The following is a 22,533-nucleotide window of genomic DNA, read 5'->3' on the forward strand; positions in this document are numbered from 1 at the left end:
ATCACCCGTTGTCTGCCTCTGACACCATTTATAACGCCCTAAGGCCACTGTTAGCATGTATTGTCCTTTTGAGTTTTTCCTTTCGGCATTTTCCTCAAATTTCTAACACGCAACTGCTAGGAAGAGTTTTCCACGCCCTTATAAACAATAGTTAGTTCTCCTACCCAACCGACATGGGATCTCACAATGATCCATTAATCTTAATCTATTCTTGAAGCAGTTGTATGTACTCATGTGCATTAGTTGTTCAAATAAGCATTTGCAAAGGGAGTAGAGGATTTAATATAGTATTTGCTTTTCTTTGAAGCTACACGAAGGAAGATTTTTTTTAAATTTTTTTTCACTAAAAGAAAAGGAGTCCATAAAAGAAAAGAAAAAAAAAAAAAAAACAATAAAAACAAGACCCAAAAACCGAGGGTCCGAATCGCTTATTAAACGATTAATTAGGCCCCCAAGATTCGGTGTCTTGCTGTATTTCCTTCACTTTAACTCCCACTCCGACTGTACTGTACCGCACTTGCCTCTTTTCTTCTGCAATGGCTTGAGCTTCTCATCTGCTGGCGCCTCTGTGTTTCTTTTACGCCTCCTCCACATTTCTCTCTCCCTTTTCCTGTTGACTACAGATCTACCAACTACGCCATTGTTGTTTCTTCCTGAGGTTCGCTACCTGTATCCACTTCCTAAATACCAAATTTGAAAGAGACCTCTCAACTCTATTTTTATTTTCTTCTTATCTTGCTTCTGCACCTCCTAACCCTCTCCCCAAAACCTAGATCTACAGCAATGCATCTCCTACATCGCCGAGATTCCACTCCCGCGTCTATCAAATGGCACAACAAGGTAAATGGTGCTTCTCCTCTCTTCCTCGCTCGCCCACGGGCTCCAAATTGACTTCTTTTTAAGCTCTTGTGTCTACCCTTTCTCGTTTTCTGTGCAGTTTGAGGAGAATTTGGAGCAATGGCCACATCTCAATGAGCTCGTGCAGTGCTATTCCACTGACTGGGTAAAGGATGAAAACAAGTACGGTCACTATGAGACTATTGGTCCCGTGTCCTTTCAGAATCAGATATATGAAGGCCCCGACACTGACATTGAGACTGGTAAAATTGCTTTCTCTTATCGTTTCATTTCATTTCGTTACAAGTACCTAGTATCTACTACTTACACTCTATTTTGTTGACTATTTTGATATTTAGCCTGGATGGCGTTCGACATACACTCATTTTCGTTATAGATAGGATTTATGCACGCAAATACATACATACGTACAGTTGGGACTCTGAATGAAACCTGTCACCATCAAGTTCTGAATCCCATCTTCATTAATATTCATACAAGTCATAAACATTTGTCGTTCTGTAGATAAAATTGAAGGCAGGTACTTTCTGAGGGCAGTAGAAGGGACTAGGGATCTCGTCTATGTGAGCTTGTCACCTTTCCGAGTGTGTATGTTTACTTATCATGAATTGACCCTGAAAATTGAGATTAGATGTGCTATGAATATGACCAATTAGCGAACAGTTAGCGTAGATCATAATAGTTATAAAACTAGCTAACGCTGTGTGGGTCCAAAATTATATATCTCCCGAATTAAGGAATTAATATCTTAATTTATGAATGCTACAAGCATATAGCCTATCAATAGTATGACACATTTAAGTTTCAAACATGCTAATTACAATTCTCATCACATTAACTAGCCAGTGACTACTTCCTATAATTTTTTGTGTCAATTGATATCAGTGGGTAGTACTGACTATGGGACCCTGTATTTTGTTAAGATTTTCTTTGGATAAAAACGATATGTTACTCACAAAAAGGAGAAACAGCTCAGGGGCCCTGTGGAGAAAACCTCACCCAAAGACTGGAAAATATTCCAAAAGAAGAGCCTTCCAATCATTGATGATCATAGAAAGACTATGATTACAAAAGAATTTAGTTTGTTGGAGCACCACTAAGAGGTTGTATGTTGTACACTGCTACAGAAAAGATGTAGTGAAGTTGACTCATTCTCATAAATCATATGGTTTATTACCTTCCAAATATGCCACAGAAGGGCTCGAACCATGCAATTTCATAGAGCCTTCCCTTTTCATCTGAAGCACATTCATGCAATAGCCTCCAAAAACCAACTCTCAACCTTAGGAAAGAGGCAGACTGCAAAATCCAGCTGACAAAAGATGAAAGACCAAGCCATCTGAGAGATGGGCAATGAATGGGGATTTGATTGAAAGTCTCCTCATCCCTATTATACAAGCTACAAATTGAGGGGGAAAGATCCCCGTGAATGAAGATATATTTAGTTAATATAAAGGAACTGATTGTTTTGATGCTTGAAATTGAGATGGTCTTAAAGTTCCTTCACAGGGATTTTGGTCGCAGAACAATATTGTTATATGTTCTTTTTAAATAATTAGAAAATGAGAGATTTACTTGTCAAGGATATATGTTTGCTTTCATTGTTCTCTTTTGTTTGGTTTTCCTCTATCATCTTCTAGACTTTTCCTATCCAAAGAAATCTTCTAGGCCGTAGATAATCTATCCAACTTTTATTAATTCATACTTTCTAATGAAAGCTCGTGTGACTTATCAAAACAGTTCACAATTGTCATGTAGTGCTTCTCTTTTATACTTTTTCCATATGAAAAATAGAGCTTCTGATTTAGACATTGAATTTTGTTCTTGTTTCCACATAAATTTTCCAACTTCTTTGCAGAAATGCGTCTTACTTACGCTAGGCGCATGAAGCCTGACGATACTACAGAGGATGATGTACCTAGTACCTCTGGACGGCCAGAGACTACAACACATGATCCATTGTCATCAAATATTCCAAAGGTTTGCGATAAACCTAGGTTTATCTGACACTATAGTGCATGCTCCATTCCCCCATTATTATCTTTCATGCTTACATGTGACAGGTATAATGTAGTTCTAATATTTTTGCAGCAGTTTGATCATTCTCCTCTTCCAGCTTATGAGCCAGCTTTTGATTGGGAAAATGAAAGGTCAATGATATTTGGCCAGAGGATACCAGAAACTCCTGTAACACAGTATGGCAATAATAAAAATTATATTCAGAATTCTATCTTTCATTTAACTATTTTACTATTTTTACAAGTCTAAATCACTATTTATTTTTTGTTTCTCCTGTAAATCATGTCAGTGGCTTGAAGATTTCTGTGAAAGTTCTATCCTTATCCCTTCAAGCGGGGTTGTGTGGTAAGTGTTTTTAAGAGTGGTTTCTATCTTCATGGGGTTCATGCATCTTCTTCTTTGCTCTTTGCATTTGTTTCACTTCAATTCGTTTTATGATGGCTGACTTGGATATATTTCTCTCTTCACCCTCCACTTTCAACCACTTCCAAAGAGCCATTTTATGGTACAATTTGCTTGTATAATAGGGAGAGAAGAGAAAAACTATCTGAGGATTTCCATTTTCGCATTACTCCTAAAGAAATGCAGGATGTAAGCTACTTCCTCTATGCTTTCCCCCTCTGAATTTAATTTACATCTCCCATGGGTTTTGTTTAGTGAATGATGAATATGATTTCTGTCCATTATTGTTCCAGCCTAAAATAGCATTCGAACCACGTGGAATTTTCTATTTGGAGGCTCCATCAGCATCAGTCTGTCTTTTTATTCAGTTAGAGAAGCATGCCACAGAAGAAGGAGGGGTTGCCGCTTCTGTGTATTCACGTAAAGAACCAGTATGTCTAAATATATATGTTTCTCCATTCTTTTGTTTGAGTAGTCTTCTATAAATTCTTCTTAATTTGAAATAATTATCACTAATGTAGTTCGATTATTTTATTTTTTGTTGGTTACATCTTGCATGGTTATTATACACACGCTAGTTTGTTTTTATTTCTGAAGTTTCATTCTATCAATCTTCATTCCCCCCACCACCACCTTAAAATCCATCTATTATGTTCTTTGTGGTGGTATATATCTCTGGATATTTTCTTTTAAATACATAAGGATCTATGCCCCACAATTCCTTATTCCTGGTGATGATATCAAACTCTTCTTCTACTATTGTCCTTTCGGAAATAAATGTTAATTTTATTGAAAGGTCTTTTTTCTATCTGTTCCTGCGGATGTTGTGAAATCTTGCTTAGTTCTTTTATGTGGCCTAAGGCAGTTTTGTCCGTGGTCCTGATCCTTTAAATATTTGTTTCACCGTTTGAACTAATACTCTTTAATTGTATAAACTCTACCTATAGGTGCATTTGAGTGAAAGAGAAAAGCAAAAACTGCAAGTGTGGTCTCAAATCATGCCTTACAGAGAATCCTTTGCCTGGGCCATTGTTGCATTATTTGATAACAGCACTGGTGCAGCATCTGCTGGATCTGCTTCCCCGAGTAGTCCTCTTGCTCCCAACATAACTGGATCTAGTTCCCATGAGGGTGTATTTGAGCCTAGCACAAAGGTCACAGTGGATGGTAAGCTGGGTTGCTCTAGTGGAAGCTCTGTGGTTGTTGAAATATCCAACTTAAATAAGGTCAAGGAAGGCTACACGGAAGATGCACTTCAGGTGTGGTGCTTCAATCTATGTTAGGCATCTTTTTAGTTGTTTATTTATTTATTATTTTTATTACATCTTTAATGAGAAACATTGAATTCCATGTGGTGTGGTGCTTCAATCTATGTTAGGTATCTAATTTTATTTTTTCCAAAATATACTGTATCCCATATAAAATCTCGAAGTGCCTCTAAATGTGGTCGATAATGGTTGTTTGTTCAAATTACAGGATCCCAAGTACAAGGTTCATAAACCTGTAAAAGGTGTTCTTAGGCTGGAAATTGAAAAGCACCAGATTTCCCATGCTGACAATGAAAACATGTCAGAAAGTGGTAGTGTGATCAGTGACTCTGTTGAGATGGATTCCACATTTAAGAAGCTTCCTAATAACGGTTCTGATAGCCATCATCATAGTGGCAGCTTGAAGTTAAATTTTTCTGATGGGAAAGAATTTTCTGGTAATGGATCATATCCACATGGAAATGCAGATTCAAGTGCAGATGATGTAAGGATTGATTGTTGATGTTGTTCTTTATTTTATTATCTCACCACCCAATAGTTCTTTGTCTTAGAATCCTTATATTCATGTTTCATAGGTCTTTTTATCATTTCTTTTGAATTTTTACTCGCTTTGGAATCATGGTTTTGCTTTGAAGTAGTTTCTGATTGATGAAATGCTTGTAATCCGTTTATAAGTTAAACATGACAATTAGAGATAAATGGGTGAAGGACCAGGAATTGCTGATTATTAGAAATTCTTTAGGATATAGGAAGGAGAGAAGATACATAATTTTCAATGATTAACATATGGGTCGGGAATTGTTTGGAATACAATTCAGACTCGTTTTTAAGGGATATGTTTTGAGAAGAGAAGCAAATTTCATTGATGAATGAAATAAAAGGAGCGATCTACTCCAAAACACCTATAGATGGATTACATGAACAATCTCATTTGGAAATCAAATAAAAAAGACTAAAATCAGAAAAGGATTATTTTGTTTACATCAATACATAGCGTGAAAAAGAATCAAATCCATAAACCTATCAAAAGATGAAAAAGAATCTCTGAAATGTCTACCACTCCTTTCCCTCCAAAGGAACCAAAAGAAGACTATTAAGAGCAAGCCAAAGAGACCTCTCTCCATGGAAAGGATGGCCATCAAAATATTGGTAAGGAAATCGTATGTGCATTCTGGAAAAGCCAAGGGCCAACCAAAAGCATCGAGGATGATGGCCCAATAACGAGAGGCATAAGAGCAATGAAATTTAGGGATATGTTGACTGAACACTTTGCTGGATTTGCTGTTTGCCTACCCACTTTGAATTAGAGAGCCTTTATAAAATTTCCATCCTTTGTGTATTGGTCCATTGAACCTCTGCTTGCATAAAATTTTTAGGAATGAAATAATTTCCCAGAGAAGACCTTGAATTTTATGGCAGATAACTGGAGGTTCTTAACATTTTACTCAGTCTATTTAATTGGTGGAAGATAGTTTACAAATAATATCTTATGTGTTGGGTAAGGCATTCTTATTTTAATTTCTAGTGAATCTTGAAAGCTAATTTACTATGATCCTTGTTTTCTAATTTTTTTTGGAGTAGGGTCTCAAGTAGTTGATGTATGAAGAGAAATCTTGGAACAAGTCTTAGATTTCAAATAGTATCTTTAAATTAAAAAATATTTTAGCTTGAAAAGAAACTATACAGAATTAATTTCAATAAATAGATGTTTGTGGAATAGCCATGATGAACAACTGATGATAATCGTGAAGGATACATACGAAATTACATAGTTCTTAAAAATTGAAATTTATGCTATTATTTCTATACAATATTCACCATTGCGTAGCCAGATTATCATCATAACTGTTGACCATAAGGTTTGTTGGTTGGCTTTCAGTTCCATGCATTTGACTTCCGCATTATGATGAGGAATGAGCCGTTCTTGCAGCTCTTTCACTGTCTTTATGTTTACCCCATGACTGTTAGTTTGAACCGCAAGAGGAACTTGTTCATTCGTATAGAACTTAGAGAGGATGATAGTGACCCGCGTAGACAGCCTCTGGAGGTAAATTTCTATATATTTATAATATCAATTGCATACACATAATTTTGTCTCTTTCCATCGGTGATGATCTCTGCATATATGGAGAGCAAAATCAATTTTGCATACTTATATATTTGATTTTTATGGGAGACTTTCTTAGGCTATGTATCCTGTGGAGCTGGGTGCTTCTCTTCAGAAGTGGACTCACACTCAAGTTGCTGTAGCTGCAAGAGTAGCTTGCTACCATGATGAGATTAAACTCTCCCTCCCTGCTACCTGGACACCAAAGCATCACTTATTATTCACTTTCTTCAACATTGATATGCAAGCAAAACTAGAAGCTCCAATGCCAGTAAGTTCTATTCTGCTTCTCTTTGGATCTTGGTTCTTATATGGCTGATGGTTAATACTATGAGATCTGTTTGTTTCATTTGTTATTATCTCATATTCTGTTGTTATATTCCAGGTGCCAATTGGATATGCATCACTCCCCTTATCAGCACATGCTCAGTATGTACATAATTATCATGAAATCTATTACTTTCTTCTTCGTTTTTTTGTTTTAGTTTCTGGATAAGAGACGTGTTAAAATAATAGGGAAATATTGTGAGCAAGAACCTTGAATAAAGAAGTTTTTTTTGTCCAAAACTCATGAATATCAAGTAAGATAAATAAATAAAATAAATAAAGCTTGAAAAGATTTGAAAAGTGACTAGTCGGATATACAGTTTCCTGATTGGCATTTTTATAAAGTGCACATGCATCTTTTCACGTTTTGTTTCTTTGAATTTGGATAAAATTAATTCTATATATTACCAAGACTTGATTATCATTTTGTGTATTTTCAAATTTCAGTTATTCCTTTTTGTTTCTACAATGTAGTTACTGGAAACAGGCTTTGAATGGTGTTATTAATTATTTAATGCTGATGCTCCAGTATTTTGGTAAACCGTGTTTATTTATGCATCTCCTGGATTTTAAATCTCTGATCTTGATGGTTTAATTTAGGTTACGGTCTGAAATTTCTTTACCAGTAATCAGAGAGCTTGTTCCGCATTACCTCCAAGATACAAACAGGGTATGTTTCGCTTCCTTCACTATTGTATCCTCTGCAACTGTGAAGCTTTCTGATTCAGTGATCTTATTGATCTGCGTTTGTTTGTCTGCTACTAACCTACTATTCATGTTTTTCTGAATTTTAGGAGAGGCTAGATTACTTGGAAGATGGAAAAAACATCTTTAAATTGCGTTTAAGACTGTGTTCCTCCCTGTATCCCATTAATGAACGAATCAGGGATTTTTTTCTGGAATATGATAGACACACTCTTCGAACAAGCCCTCCATGGGGTTCTGAACTTCTGGAGGTATATTTTTTCACTCTTATGAAAATTCCACCCTCCACCACACACCCTTGCTCTCTGTGAGAATTTTGTTCAAATCATTTCATTCAACAATAGTAGATAGCCATGTCGATATGTAGAAGCTTTAATTGTTTCAAGCCAGCTTGTGGTTATTTAACAGTAATACCTTTTCCATTGTGCTGTTCGTTACATGTAGGCTATTAACAGTTTGAAGAATGTTGATTCCACTGCGTTGCTCCAATTCCTTCATCCTATTTTGAATATGTTGCTTCATCTCATTGGCAATGGTGGAGAAACCCTCCAGGTTTTTACATTGAATTTATTCCTTTTTTTTTCCAGGGGCCTTTGTATGCTCTGATTAATTTCTTTCAAGCCTATAAGACTTTGCTTGAAATTTTGATAATTTATCATTCCACATTTCTTTTTGGGGTATCAATACAAGCTGTTATCTAATTCCAGTTTGTCCTATGTATTTCAGGTTGCGGCGTTTAGAGCAATGGTTAATATTGTTACTAGGTAGTTGTTCTAGTTTTGTAGATTTTACATTTATGTGGGTCTAATTTATTAAGCCTCTCAAATGCTTCATGAGTTTTCTGATTTTCTTTGATGCCAGTATAAAATTTGAGCATATGCTCTTACTTTCCAAATTCCAGATCAAGTTCCCATCTTACTCTGAATTTACGTAATCATCATACAGTTTCTTTGATCGTTCAGTTTTTTCTCAATACATTTACTCTATTTACGAAGTTCTCATTAACTATTTGTTTGACATTTCTTTGATTCACATTCTGTCTGTGCTCGGAATTTTTATCGTTTATTTATTGCCTTTTGTTGTTACATCATGCGACAAATATATAGGGTGCAGCAGGAATCGGCTGAAGATGGTGAAAGAAACCACTTCCTGGTTAATTATGTCGATTATGCTTTTGATGACTTCGGGGGTCGGCAGCCACCTGTGTACCCTGGTCTGTCCACTGTCTGGGGAAGCTTGGCTAGGAGCAAGGTGGTTTTGACTCTTTTATTTTAATATCATAAGAATTGCTACATCTTTCCTTTTGTACATGAATCATGTGACTGGCACACACAACTTGTTATTGTTTAGCACAAACCTTGAAGACATTGGTTGGTCATTCATCAATTTCTTTTTTTCCAATTATTATTTCCTTCTGGAGTTTCATTTAGGCCCTTCCTATTTTGGTTATCATTGAACCTTCATACTTGTCTTCTCCTTTTGATTTATGATCGGTCGGTTATGTTCTTGGTTAACATAATGAACATAACACGGACGATCCTTTACATATGAACCATGTGGAGTTTGTTTGATTCCAATTTTTCTTAGTCATGAAGCTCTGTTAAAATGCTGTTTCATTATTTTCCATTTATTGTATGCAAAAAACATATTAGAGATTGCTGAAGTTTTTCTGTTTTGTAGGCCAAAGGCTATCGTGTTGGACCAGTATATGATGATGTTTTGGCTATGGCCTGGTTTTTCCTTGAACTAATTGTCAAATCAATGGCACTTGAGAAAACTCGGCTTTTCTATCATAGTCTTCCATTAGGTGGGTTTAAAGTTCTGGTTTTTAGGTTTTATATGCTAAACATGTATTCATGCAGATGCATTCATGCTGATCCGTTTCTTTTGACCTTCATTGTATATGCTAAACATGTATTCATGCAGATGCATTGCTTGTGTAAGTGTGAATGTGTTTTTAATCTCCTGGGTTTTTTGGCTCGGAAGTGAGAGTTTGTCATGAAAATATATATGTACTAAAATTTACTATACGTTAAATTACTTTCAAACTCCAAGGTTCAAGTTATAAAGAGACCTAAAATGTGGATCTATTTATATTGAATGTGGAGAATAACATGTTAGAGATGGGACTCTTTTTATGGGATTGTTTTTATGCTCTTGTACATTCCTTCATTTATCTCAATCAAAGCTTGGTTTGTTGCCTAGAAACAATGTTGAGAATAACAATGAGGGATTTGAATCTAAGCTTCTAATCTAATTTCATATTAAAGTACCGATAATCGCTTAAGCTTATGTACATATATTATTATTATTTTTACCCTAAATTTGCTACTTGGTTTATTGGATTTCTACTTCAGTGTACACTAGCCATATCACTTTGAACATTCTGCTTCTGGAAGATAATCCTTTTTTCTTCTTCCATGAAGTTGTTTCAGCATTGTGCATTCCCCTACTTATGTACTTTGCTCTCTTTCTCAAAATAATATCTTCTTATCTGAGTTACTTTACTTGTTGACATTTGAAATGATCAACGAGAGGTTGCTGTTTGGTTAATGATTGAATATCTTTCTGTCTGATACGGTGAAGATATTCTTTTGAATTTCTTTTTTTTTTTTTTGTTCCCTATTTTTTGCCTTACAGGTGAAGATATTCCTCCAATGCAATTGAAAGAAGGTGTATTTAGATGTATAATGCAGTTGTATGATTGCCTTCTTACTGAAGTACACGAACGTTGCAAGAAGGGATTAAGCTTGGCTAAACGTTTGAACAGCAGTTTAGCGTTCTTTTGTTATGATCTTTTGTCCATTATTGAACCTCGCCAAGTATTTGATTTGGTATACTTTTCTACTTCTCAAATATTGTTTCACTTCTTTTTTGGTCTATATTAAGTTATGGATGTAGGCAGATAATAATTATTGTGTACTTGTAAAATCTAAACTGGTAAAAGAAATCATTCTAAAATTTTCCGAGGAAGACATTTTTTTTAATGTGAGCTTTCACGAATCTAGAACTTCCACCAAGATTTTTTTTTATTTTTTAATATATATATATATATATATATATATATATATATATATAAATTTTAGAACTCTTTCTAGTCATGGATGTAATTATACTATTGATAGTAATACGGAGTAATCCTTGTTTCTGCTAACCATTCAAATTTCAAGTCGAAATTAATTTTAGTTGTGTAAACTTGTTGTTGGTTGAATTATTTAGAGTACAAGGATAACTGGACATGTATTCTCTTGCGAGTAGAGATAAAGGCATGGCTTTGCTAAAGACATTCCTTCATACATAGAGCATAAAAAGCTTTCTGCGTATAGAATCCAGGATGTGGCATTTCTATGCTATGGTCTTTCACCCAATTAGATAAATTGATTGTTATGTTAATCAATCTGTTGCAGGTTTCCTTGTACCTGGACAAGTTTTCAGGTGTCTGCCAATCTGTTCTGCATGACTGCAAGCTTACATTTTTACAGATTATATGTGATCATGACCTCTTTGTGGAAATGCCCGGAAGAGACCCTTCTGATAGGTGCCTTATCTTTAACATATACTTTGACAATGATTATACATCATTTTTCTGCCCTGGAAATAATAAACACGTTCATTTCAGAGCTGTCAAATAAAAAATGGTTCTTCCACATGCTTGGTCAAAATCTTTCGAATCTTAATAATCAAAGCAGAACGAGGAACCCTTTAGTAAATCTACTCTGCACAATTTTTGTATAAATACTGATCGTCTACCTCATTATGTTGAAAAGAATTGGAAAAAGACTATAACATGGGCAATGGTTCTAGTTTCTTTTATTGTGTTTAAATTCTGTTCATGTGATGTACCAGTTGAATTCAGAGAAAAATGTCAGCATGGCTATGAGCTTCTCACTCATTAGGCCAAAGTCAGCCTGTGGGAAATGCCTTGGTTTTTGAAAGACTTGCTTGTGTATTAATGACAGTGAGGCTTGTGTATTAATGAGATTAAATTGGCCTTGCAGCTGGAATATCACATAATAGAAATTGAGTGAGGATTACAGTATTTTTACTGCCGTGTTTGCCACTGAATTTCCTAGCTCTATTTTGTAGCCTCCTATTTCCTTATCTTCCTAGCCTCTGGTAGCTCTTTCTTTCTAGTCAATGTGGTCATGTGACTGAGGGCTTTGTAGAGTAGAAACTTTCGTCCCTGGTCTTGGTAGAAAAAGTGGGAAAAGGAACTTTTGATTTGAGGAACGAGGCAAGAACACCTACTCTATCCGGATTGATAAAACTGAGCTGGAATGGTTGGTTGATGTTTTCTTTGACTCTGCTCTTGTCCCGACCAATCATGAATTTTTCAGGAAGTTGCAACAATAAAGGAGTTCCCGTGGATGATATGAAATTGGGTGCTAAATCTAGCATGTTAATGGTTATTTTGGGTTTAATAATGCCTTGTAGCTTTATATCTGACCTTTTTTTTTTTTTTTTTTTCTGTTCTAGGAACTACCTTTCATCTGTATTAATACAAGAACTTTTTCTTACTTGGGATCATGATGATCTACCTCTGCGGGCCAAGGTGAGACCATTCACAATCTGTATTGGAGAAGTAATCATGCTCTATTTCATAGGGCACTTAAATTTTCATATGGATGATCTTGGTTTTGGTTTGGCATACCTACTATATAAAGTTGTTTTTTGCGTTTGTCCCACTTGGCTAACTTTTTCTAATCTGATTTATGTTTATAGGCGGCAAGAATTTTAGTTGTTCTCTTATGCAAGCATGAATTTGATGCTCGGTACCAGAAGCCTGAAGATAAACTATACATTGCTCAGCTGTATTTTCCACTTATCGGGCAGGTGCATGTTTTTCTTTTAATCTATTCTAGCCTTTTATGTATATTTTAAGTTAGCGTGTCAAAAACTTAGCTTAGCTTAAATGTATGACCTACGCTGTCTTCCAATATCCAAGAGATATTTTTTAATGATTTATTATTATTTTCCTAAAATTTTACATTTGTGTAGTAAAGCGTGATTACATTTCTCTTTGATTTGAAGTGCAGATTTGATTAATAACATGATTTCGACTAACTTAGTGATCATGCTCCTTTAAGAATTCAATGTTCTGTGATGAATAATATGGTTTAAGGTATTGAACTGATATTGGAATTACAACGTTAATTAGTGCATCCGTGCATTGGTTGAAAAAAATAAGAATATCGGACTTTATTATTAAAAAATCTGGAAAATTGAGATTGCCAACTAAATGTTTTTGAAGATTATCTGCTAGCTCATGTTGGAAGAGGTCAACAATGTGTTACCAAGATAAATGATTAATGGAGGTATTGGGATTTAATTGTTGTGAAATTTTCAGATGTTCTAGTTCATGGTTGAAATAAAACCCTATGCTTTTTAGCGTCATGTCACAACCAAAAGGAAAAAAAATATTTTTCTTATAAATCAGCAGAATAGGGGTTTCTTTTTTTTTTTTTTTAGCCCAACAAATGTGGGCGTAGAAATTTGAACATTCGACCTCAAGGGAAGGAGTATATGACGATTATCATTGACTTGTGTTTCTGTTGGTTGGATGTATAATGATTGCAACAATAAATACTCATTATTTGCCCTTAATATGTCAGTTTAGTTTCAGAGGCCGGAAATAGTAATTATGACCTCATAAACTCTCAGTAATCCAAGACTGGGATAGTAGATTCTATGTTCTGTAGAAAAAATAATCTCTTAGTAATCATATTTTAAACAAACAACTAATGTATACGATAACTTCTGTTGGGGCTCCTTTTGTTAGTCTCTTTTTACATATGTTCATTTTTCTTTACCAAAGCTCAGTTTCTCATAAAAAATGCTACCATATTCATTTTTTGGCCGAAGTAAAATTTTGTTTCCAAGGCTGAAAATAATTTTTTGGACCTTGTATACGCTCAGTGGTCCAAGACATAAGACATAAATTCTATGATCTGGGGAAAATCATCTTTTAGTAGGTTGATCTTATAGAGCGTCAACCTTTATATGATTCCATGAAGATCATCTAGAGCTTACATGATTGAAAATAATAATTCCTGCTACAAATAGGCATGTCCAATATTAAAGTTTATAGGTTTTTTTGTTTCTTCATTGCTTGGAGGAGATCTGAGGATTATATTTATGTCTGTTCACTCAAGATATTGCAGCTTCACATTATGTCATTAGCTAATGCCTTCAGAAAGTTGCATCTCTTTTTACTTTTGTTATTTTCCAGTTAAAACCTTATAATTCACCAAGTTGGTACTTAATGTGCACGTGCATGAAGTGTATATTTCAAACCATATTTGCTCACGCACATTGGATTATAGAATGTATTATCAATATATCACCATGTTGATCTTAACCAAGATCAGTTTTGCTGAACTGATTGCTTTTTTTTCTTTTGCAGATTTTAGATGAAATGCCCGTCTTCTATAACCTAAATGCCATAGAGAAGCGTGAAGTTTTGATTGTGATTTTGCAAATTGTGCGCAATTTAGATGATACCTCACTTGTCAAGGCATGGCAACAAAGCATTGCTCGAACCAGATTATTTTTCAAGCTCATGGAAGAATGCCTAATTCTTTTTGAGGTTGTTATTTATATGAAATTCCCTATTCTGTTGACAACGTCTTATTTGGCTTTTTGATCTTGTAGTTGATTGTTGTTATGATCACTTATTGTTCTAGTTGATAATGTATAACATCACTAAGATAAATGGTTCTATAGCCGGGTCTCATTAGTTTCTAGTTATATTATTGCTCGCTTCATTATTGTTATTTTTAGTTAATAATCTCAAGCCCTCATTGAAGTACCTATTTCTTGTTTCCTTCCATAGTGATAGGATAGTGAATAATACATCTCCCTGTTTTCTATATAAAAAAGAAGGTAAATTATATATCCTTATCTTTGATTTTGTATATTTTCATATGTATGAAAAGAATAGTAAATAATATATCATTTCCTTTTTATGTAGACCATATATGACTCTCTGATGTTATGTTTCTCAAGAGTGGTATGGAGATTGACTTGAAGTACTTGTTTTCTTGATGTCCCCTCTATTTTGCAGCATAGAAAACCTGCTGATGGCATGCTTATGGGATCCAGTTCTCGGAGCCCTGCTGCTGTTGGTGATACCCCTGGTTCCCCTAAGTACTCTGACAGACTATCTCCTGCAATCAACAACTACCTATCTGAGGCATCAAGACAAGAATTCAGAGTGGGTTCCATTCTCTTCATGCTCTTCTTTACCCGTGTGTGTGCTGTTGGGGAAAGAAAGAGGGGGGGGATGGGGTTTAGCAATTTGGCAGAATTTTTAATTGTTTCTTTAAATTCTTTTTCCTGTGTTTGATCATTACGTGATCATCGGAGTTTTTGTTCCTAATTTGCGAGTTTGCACAATAAAAGTGACATTTTAATTCATCCAATCACAATTACTAAAGATAATTCTGAAAACATTATTTTGTGTGAACAAGTTCTCATGTTTCTTTATCCATGCTTGATAATTGCTGTTTTAGGTTATAAAATCTTCTAATTTCTTGTCGGGTATATTCTACATTGCAGCCTCAGGGAACACCTGATAATGGTTATCTGTGGCAGAGGGTGAATTCTCAATTGAGCTCCCCAAATCAGCCATATTCGTTGAGAGAAGCACTTGCTCAGGCACAATCTTCTAGGATTGGTGCATCGGCCCAGGCACTAAGAGAGTCGCTGCACCCAGTATTAAGACAAAAATTAGTACGCTTCTCTTATTCTCAATTTTAATTTGATTCCCGATAGTGATTATGTATAACATTACTGTCATATTTGTATTAGGCAACTGAACTTGTAAGTTTTCTCTCAGGAACTTTGGGAAGAAAACTTAAGTGCAGCAGTTAGCCTTCAGGTTTTGGAAATAACAGAGAAGTTTTCCTTGATGGCATCTTCTCATAGCATTGCCACTGACTACGGGAAACTTGATTGCATCACCTCCATATTCATGAGCTTCTTCTCTAAGAATCAACCTTTGGCATTCTACAAGGCCTTATTTCCTGTCTTTAACAGTGTCTTTGATCTTCATGGTGCAACTTTAATGGCGAGAGAAAATGACCGTTTCTTGAAGCAAGTAACATTCCATCTTCTTCGGCTTGCAGTTTTTCGAAATGATAGCATAAGGAAAAGGGCTGTTTCAGGGCTTCAGATTCTTGTGAGGGTAGGATTTTATTTTGCATTTTCCACTAATTTAAAACTCGTGTTTTGTTATCCAATACTGTATTCTTTCTTTTGTGTTGCAGAGTTCTTTCTGTCACTTTATGCAGACGGCTAGATTGAGGGTCATGCTCATAATTACTTTATCAGAATTGACGTCTGATGTGCAAGTAACTCAGATGAAGGCAAATGGGACACTTGAAGAGAGTGGTGAAGCACAGCGTCTTCGAAAATCCTTAGAAGACATGGCTGATGAATCGAAGAGTTCTGATCTGCTGAAGGAATGTGGACTTCCTGAGAATGCTCTTGTAATAATTCCAGAAGCTTCTGCTGACAATAGGTGGTCCTGGTCAGAGTTGAAATATCTTTCTGACAGCCTCCTTCTTGCTCTTGATGCTAGTCTAGAGCATGCTCTTTTAGTAAGTTTTTTGGCCATTCATGTTGAGATAATTAATTGCTATTATTATTTTTGGTCTGAACATGTATGCTCACAGTCCATTCTATTCATTCCAGATGAAATGTTGGGAGTGCAGGGCTTTAGTGGTATATGTTTGGTTTTAGTTCTCCCCTAAAACTTCAACTAGTGATACCTGGTGCTAACACCATTCTGGGATGTCTGTTATAGAAAAGTTTTTTTTTGATCTGCAATAATATACTTACTCAATTTCATATAGAAAATGTGTAAGCTGATAAGGTTGACGCTTTTGAACTTTCTAAAATTTATGAAAATAATTCCTCTAATTGCATCAATCATGTAATGAAGAGGGAGAGTATCCTCTCTGAAGTCCGGAATCATGAGAGGAGTCTATATGGCTCTGCACAGATTAGACTAATGGTATTTCTGATTATTTATGATGTTTTCTTTCACTCCAGAAGGGAGTTTGTTTCCTTCAAACTAGTGGTATTTCTGGTAGTAGTTTTGCCTTCCAAAGACTTCGATAGTGACATTTGACGCAAGCACCAATTAATTACTGTGCCATACTTATGCTGGTAATTTTCTTTATTTAGGCCTCTATGATGTCAATGGATAGATATGCTGCTGCAGAAGGTTTCTATAAACTTGCAATGGCATTCGCCCCTGTGCCTGATCTTCATATTATGTGGTTATTGCATTTATGCGATGCACATCAAGAGATGCAATCATGGGCAGAAGCTGCACAGTGTGCTGTAGCGGTTGCAGCTATGGTCATGCAGGTAGTTTACATATATGGAATTGTGTATGCTCAAATTTGTATTGTCTCTGTCTGGGTGCTTAGGACGGAAATTTTTTGTTCTTTGATAAAAACTTGGATTTCCTTTAGGCTCTTGTTGCTCGAAATGATGGTGTCTGGAGCAGAGATCATGTAGCAGCTCTACGTAGAATATGCCCTATGGTCAGCGGTGAGATCACCTCGGAGGCATCAGCAGCTGAGGTCGAGGGATATGGTGCTTCTAAACTCACTGTCGACTCTGCTGTGAAGTACCTACAGCTCGCAAACAAGCTTTTCTCCCAAGCTGAGTTGTATCATTTTTGTGCTAGTATTCTGGAACTTGTAATTCCAGTCTATAAAAGTAGGAGAGCATATGGACAACTGGCAAAAAGTCACACTTTACTGACAAATATTTACGAATCAATCCTTGAGCAGGAGTCGAGCCCAATTCCGTTTACTGATGCAACATATTATAGGGTGGGATTCTATGGTGAAAGTTTCGGGAAGCTGGATAGGAAGGAATACGTTTATCGTGAGCCCCGTGATGTGCGGTTAGGTGACATAATGGAGAAGCTCAGTCATGTATATGAATCTAGGATGGATGGCAGTCACACACTGCATATTATTCCAGACTCCAGACAAGTGAAAGCGGAGGAGTTGCAGCCGGGAGCTTGCTACCTACAGATAACGGCAGTTGACCCTGTCATTGAAGATGAAGATCTGGGAAGTAGAAGAGAGAGAATCATTTCTCTATCCACTGGGAGTGTCCGTGCTCGTGTATTTGACCGTTTCTTATTTGATACACCATTTACCAAAAATGGAAAGACTCAAGGTGGACTAGAAGACCAGTGGAAGAGGAGGACTGTTCTACAGACCGAGGGCTCCTTCCCGGCATTGGTAAATAGACTGTTAGTAACCAAATCCGAATCGCTTGAGTTCTCCCCTGTGGAAAATGCAATTGGAATGATTGAAACTAGAACCGCTGCTCTGCGGAATGAACTGGAAGAGCCTCGCAGTTCTGAGGGGGATCAACTTCCACGACTCCAGAGTCTCCAGAGAATACTCCAAGGCAGTGTTGCAGTTCAAGTGAGCTTCTTACTCAGTTTCTGTTATAATTTTATGAAGTTAAGATTCCGAATCAGATTTTCATCTTTAAGACTCTGATGTACTTCTCCATGAATGCAGGTTAACAGTGGAGTGTTGAGTGTGTGCACTGCATTCTTGTCCGGTGAGCCAGCTACGAGGTTGCGGTCGCAGGAGTTACAGCAACTCATTGCTGCGCTTCTTGAATTTATGGCTGTATGTAAGCGTGCAATTCGAGTTCATTTCAGATTAATTGGAGAGGAAGACCAGGAGTTCCACACCCAACTGGTGAATGGATTTCAGTCCCTCACCGCCGAACTATCGCATTATATTCCCGCCATTCTATCTGAATTGTAAGCACTGTGTGAATACCTCTCTTTTTCACTTTTCCTGGGTTTCATGTAGTAACTAACTCTACATTCTTGATCATAATTGCTGTGTAGTCTGTCGCAAAATTGTATTTCTTCTTGTATATATATTTTTGTTCAGTAGCATCGAGATTTTACTGTGCAAGTGTGGTGTGTGCTCTAATAATAGGTTAAAAAATGCAACCACAAAGATAAACAGCTAATTTATTCTTGAAATCTAAATGACCTTTTCTCACTAGCATAAGTGTCCAAGCGTCACAAATGTGTGGACTCAAAATTCTCGCTACCAGTGACATTCAAGTTTCTGGTGCACAGAAAGTTGAATTCCTTGAATAATGTCTAGCAAAGGCATACAAGTACTGTATATAAAGATTATCTTAATTTATCGGTGAGGTTCGCCATCACAGCTTACTCTTTGGAACACCAACAGGTGAATTTCTGGACCTCTTTTCCACCACTCGCGACAACTGCTTAACAGCCTCCTTGGGCAGGCGACGAGGCGTGCTCAACCACATCCCTCCATCGGCAATGATAGTTGTTCCATTCACGTATTTACCTTCAAAATATACATAATGTACGATATTTAATCAACTAAAGATTAATCTTGTGCACTTCAAAATAATTGACTCCTAAAATTTGAGATTCTTAAACAAATACATTTTACCCTTTTATACTTTCCATGCTGTTAAGGAATTTAACATTCTATTTTCCATCGATGACCTAATGATCTTTTCAATTTTTAAAATTGTATATGATAGATTCATTTCTATAAAAGGTTTAAATAAATAAAAAAGTATCTGAAAACAATTTTGAAAGTCAATATTGATAGAAATCATTCAACAGTTCTTTTTCAAGTGTTCCGAGTACCAAACAAGGCTTTTGGAAGTTGTCAACAAGATCAACCTAAACCGAAAACATGGAGAGCTTCTACTTCTCATTTTTCAAATGCAACATGTTTGGGTAAGTCTCTAATGCAAAAATGATAAAAACATATGCATTACGGCCTCAAATGTCGGATCATACGCCAAGATGTAAAGACTAAGCATTTAAAACATTCTCAAAGCATGACTTTTTTTCCCAACAAAAAAAAGTTTTGAAACATTCAGATTAACATCAAAAAGTAGAAAATTAAGAAATGTTGCATGATTAACAAGGGGCGCACCTGCATCCGAGGCAAGGTAGAGAGCAGCCATAGCAATATCCCATTTTTCTCCTACTCTGTACAAAGGCATATCAGCTCTTACTTTACTGCTTATCTCTTCAGGTGCGAGTTTACTCAAACCAGGAGTACCCTGGATGGGTCCTGGTGCAATGCCGTTGACCCTAATATCATAATCAGCGCCCCACTCCAGAGCTAAGTTTCTTGTAATAGCATCTACAGCTGCCTGTTAGAAAGAAAATTTGACGAAAGTTCTTCCAACCGAAAAAGAGAGATTATAACCTTCAGACATGAACACAACTAACCTTGGCTGCAGATACATGAATTTGATACCAGACAGCTGTGTAATGCAAAGTAGCACTAATATTAATAATTGTTCCACCGGTAAGTGAATTTCTTCCAGGTCCTCCTTTCTTGAGATATTTAAGTGATTCATGGCACATTGTGAATGTGCCAACTGAATCAATATCCATAACTGCAGGGGATTGTTAAAATCAAGTGTAAGTAAATAGAATATGTGGCACTTCATGAAAAGCATGTTCCGGCAATAAGCGCCCATTTCGTATTATGTAATAACTCCTTTCTGGTTTCAATCTTACATATTCATCAAACATCTTTACGTAAATGAACACGTCTCTATCTAAAATAATTAGATTAACTTTGAAAGACAAACACATGCAATAAAAAAAATGGTGAAAATTTAAGAATTAAGTCTACTGAACTTTAAAAAGTGTCTAGTAGGTTCCTGATTTTTTTAAAATCGTGTCTATAAGGTCTCAACTTTAAAAAGTTTAATAAATTTCTTAACTTTCGATTTTGTAATTGTAGGTTCATAAATTTCAAACCACATCGAATAGGATAGTGACATATTACATTCAACGCTCAAGTATCTATTGAATCAAAATTGAAAGTTTAAGAACCTATTAGACACTCTTAAAAGTTTAAGGACTAGATAGACACAAATTTGGAAGTTTTGAGACTAAACTTGTAATTTAACATAACAAAACAAATAAACAAACAAAAAAAAAAAAAAAAAACATCTCTGGAGCACCCAAAACTACAAAATATCGCAACATACAACCAAACAACCTAACATGCCAGAGAAAATTTTCACGTACTCCTTTGAGTTGAATAAGAACTATATGAGTTATGACCAATGGAATTCAATTTTCATTAATTTCCAGAGTGAATATGCGTTCAAATTAGTGTAGTTCCAAGATCAATTAAATGAAGATAAATAACATCTCTGGAGCACCCAAAACTACAAAATACAAAATACTTCCAACGGACAAATCTTTTTTGCATGATCGTTAATCCCTATGGACTAATATCAAGTAAAAGCCAGGCTACCAAGATTATTGACAGTAGGTATTGCATGCGAAAAGAACCTGTTCGAAATCCATTGGGAGACAAATCTTCGGCTGATACCAGAAAGTTCCCAGCTGCTGCATTCACAAGAATGTCCAGACTACCAAGATTGTTGACAGTAGACTCCACTACTCTACTTGCGTCTTCTTGTTTACGAACATCACCTTCAAATCCAAATGCCTGCAATGGCCAGTATACAAACAACAGGTTTCAGAATCAAGTTCAGTTCTCAGAGGATAACATGGGTGATTATACATATTAGTGAGTCCATCTACACATCCGTGTGGTATACACATATTACAAACCTATGCAACTGCTTTTGAATTTTCCATATGCAGCATTTTATATGCTTTTGGAAACTCATAAATTTCATGTTCGTTAGTTGTATTTTTCAGAGTCATCTGTAAAAGCACACAGTGCAGAGCACATGACTCAATCGAAGTCTTTTAGAACAATAATTATACATATCTCGAATTCCTCAAGTTCGTCTTCCTATTATCTCTTAAATTGATTAGATGCAAATTTATGTAACTAACATCACCCTGATTACTTCCAGCCTCTACTTTAGCAATATCCAAAGTCATTGATAGATGTTTTTAAAGAAAAAGGAAGGTCCAGAAAATCAAATTATGTAACCAAAAAAAACCCCGCAAAACTTTGTTAATTAGAGCACTGTCATTTCAGTTTATCTTAAAAAAAAACGTAAGTAATCTCATTTTTAATCGTACAGTGTACTACAATCTAAATTAACAGCGGCAAGTAAGATAGGCTGCTTTAGCTTTGATAAGTTTATAATTGTACTTGCCATGACAAAGCAAAGAAACTTAGAAGAAAACCTTTTTCACGACTCCAGCTAAGCCCCATCTTTATAAGAACATTAATAACTCCGAAACAATAAAAAGAAACCGTAGATGCAAATGTTTACAAATAAGCTTTCACATTCACCTTGATTATCAAATACAAGAATTGAAAATGTAAGGAGAGGGAGGACAGGCGTGTAAGATCACGGAGAAGTTAAAGCGCATCCAACAAGTAAGCAGAGGGAGAAAAAAGCATGATGAAAAAGGGAAGAAGAAAGAGTGAAAGAGAAATACTGAAATTCCAAGAGATCGGAGAGCGGAGACGGCGGAATCGAGGACTTGCTTCCTTCGACCCATGATGGCAATGGAAGCTCCATGTTGACCAAATTGGGCGGCGATCTCGTAGCCGATTCCAGAGCCGCCGCCAGTAATCAAAGCCACCTTCCCTTTCAATATGTCGGAACGGAAGGGGGATGCCATCTCGGTTGCTGTCAAACAAGGAAGGTGCTCAGTGAGCGTGAGAGCAGAGATGCAAGTTCTTGTAATCTCCCTCCCTCAGTTTCACGGCGGAGTCCCACTGGTTGGCCAGTATTTTAAAAGGTTGGGTTAATGACGTGGCAAAGCTGCAGACCACTCCAAAATTTACGGATTAACACAATATGCTCTAGTTAGTCGCAGTCTTTGTGGCAATATGCTCT

The 22,533-nt window shown here is 36.1% G+C and overlaps 2 protein-coding genes across 4 annotated transcripts; one reads left to right on the forward strand and one right to left on the reverse strand.

Annotated features, from left to right (window-relative positions):
- The first annotated feature begins 466 nt into the window (after positions 1-466).
- Positions 467-18,632, forward strand: LOC111455235 (guanine nucleotide exchange factor SPIKE 1). Of its 3 annotated transcripts, XM_023096823.1 has the most exons (31): positions 467-658; positions 774-840; positions 938-1,100; positions 2,717-2,838; positions 2,950-3,053; positions 3,167-3,222; positions 3,371-3,468; positions 3,573-3,710; positions 4,227-4,538; positions 4,756-5,031; positions 6,427-6,594; positions 6,734-6,925; positions 7,040-7,083; positions 7,582-7,651; positions 7,776-7,937; positions 8,131-8,238; positions 8,413-8,450; positions 8,793-8,937; positions 9,367-9,493; positions 10,327-10,520; positions 11,094-11,224; positions 12,163-12,238; positions 12,409-12,519; positions 14,090-14,272; positions 14,750-14,899; positions 15,244-15,417; positions 15,524-15,871; positions 15,954-16,286; positions 16,876-17,061; positions 17,169-18,143; positions 18,243-18,632. In XM_023096823.1, exons 2-31 carry the CDS (start codon positions 784-786, stop codon positions 18,495-18,497), a joined length of 5,496 nt encoding a protein of 1,831 aa, XP_022952591.1. In that variant the 5' UTR covers positions 467-658; positions 774-783; the 3' UTR covers positions 18,498-18,632. The 3 variants fall into 3 exon arrangements, with proteins under 3 accessions (XP_022952591.1, XP_022952590.1, XP_022952592.1); XM_023096822.1 differs by having other exon boundaries at positions 467-840; XM_023096824.1 differs by having other exon boundaries at positions 467-840; positions 2,953-3,053.
- Positions 18,633-18,696: 64 nt separating this feature from the next.
- LOC111455238 (peroxisomal 2,4-dienoyl-CoA reductase) lies at positions 18,697-22,431 on the reverse strand. The gene is made up of 5 exons (XM_023096830.1): positions 22,130-22,431; positions 21,056-21,215; positions 19,973-20,142; positions 19,671-19,893; positions 18,697-19,064 (listed from the first exon to the last, which is right to left on the reverse strand). The coding sequence occupies exons 1-5, from the start codon at positions 22,313-22,315 to the stop codon at positions 18,910-18,912; spliced, it is 894 nt and encodes a 297-aa protein (XP_022952598.1). The 5' UTR covers positions 22,316-22,431; the 3' UTR covers positions 18,697-18,909.
- Positions 22,432-22,533: the final 102 nt, after the last annotated feature.

This window comes from Cucurbita moschata, unplaced genomic scaffold, assembly GCF_002738365.1.
Source record: "Cucurbita moschata cultivar Rifu unplaced genomic scaffold, Cmos_1.0 Cmo_Scf00017, whole genome shotgun sequence".
Classification (NCBI taxonomy): Eukaryota; Viridiplantae; Streptophyta; class Magnoliopsida; order Cucurbitales; family Cucurbitaceae; genus Cucurbita; species Cucurbita moschata.

What these genes read in the sequence shown, in the direction of transcription:
- LOC111455238 (XM_023096830.1), bottom strand. Translation starts at nt 22,315, where the DNA reads ATGGCATCCCCCTTCCGTTCCGACATATTGAAAGGGAAGGTGGCTTTG. An exon ending in TCCGATCTCTTGGAATTTCA is followed by an intron (nt 21,216 to 22,129) that starts GTATTTCTCTTT and finishes TGGCCATTGCAG; the next exon opens with GCATTTGGATTTGAAGGTGA. An exon ending in TTCATGTATCTGCAGCCAAG is followed by an intron (nt 19,894 to 19,972) that starts GTTAGTTGTGTT and finishes TCTTTCTAACAG; the next exon opens with GCAGCTGTAGATGCTATTAC.
- LOC111455235 (XM_023096822.1), top strand. Translation starts at nt 784, where the DNA reads ATGCATCTCCTACATCGCCGAGATTCCACTCCCGCGTCTATCAAATGG. An exon ending in ATCTACCTCTGCGGGCCAAG is followed by an intron (nt 12,239 to 12,408) that starts GTGAGACCATTC and finishes TTATGTTTATAG; the next exon opens with GCGGCAAGAATTTTAGTTGT. An exon ending in TTGCAGCTATGGTCATGCAG is followed by an intron (nt 17,062 to 17,168) that starts GTAGTTTACATA and finishes GATTTCCTTTAG; the next exon opens with GCTCTTGTTGCTCGAAATGA.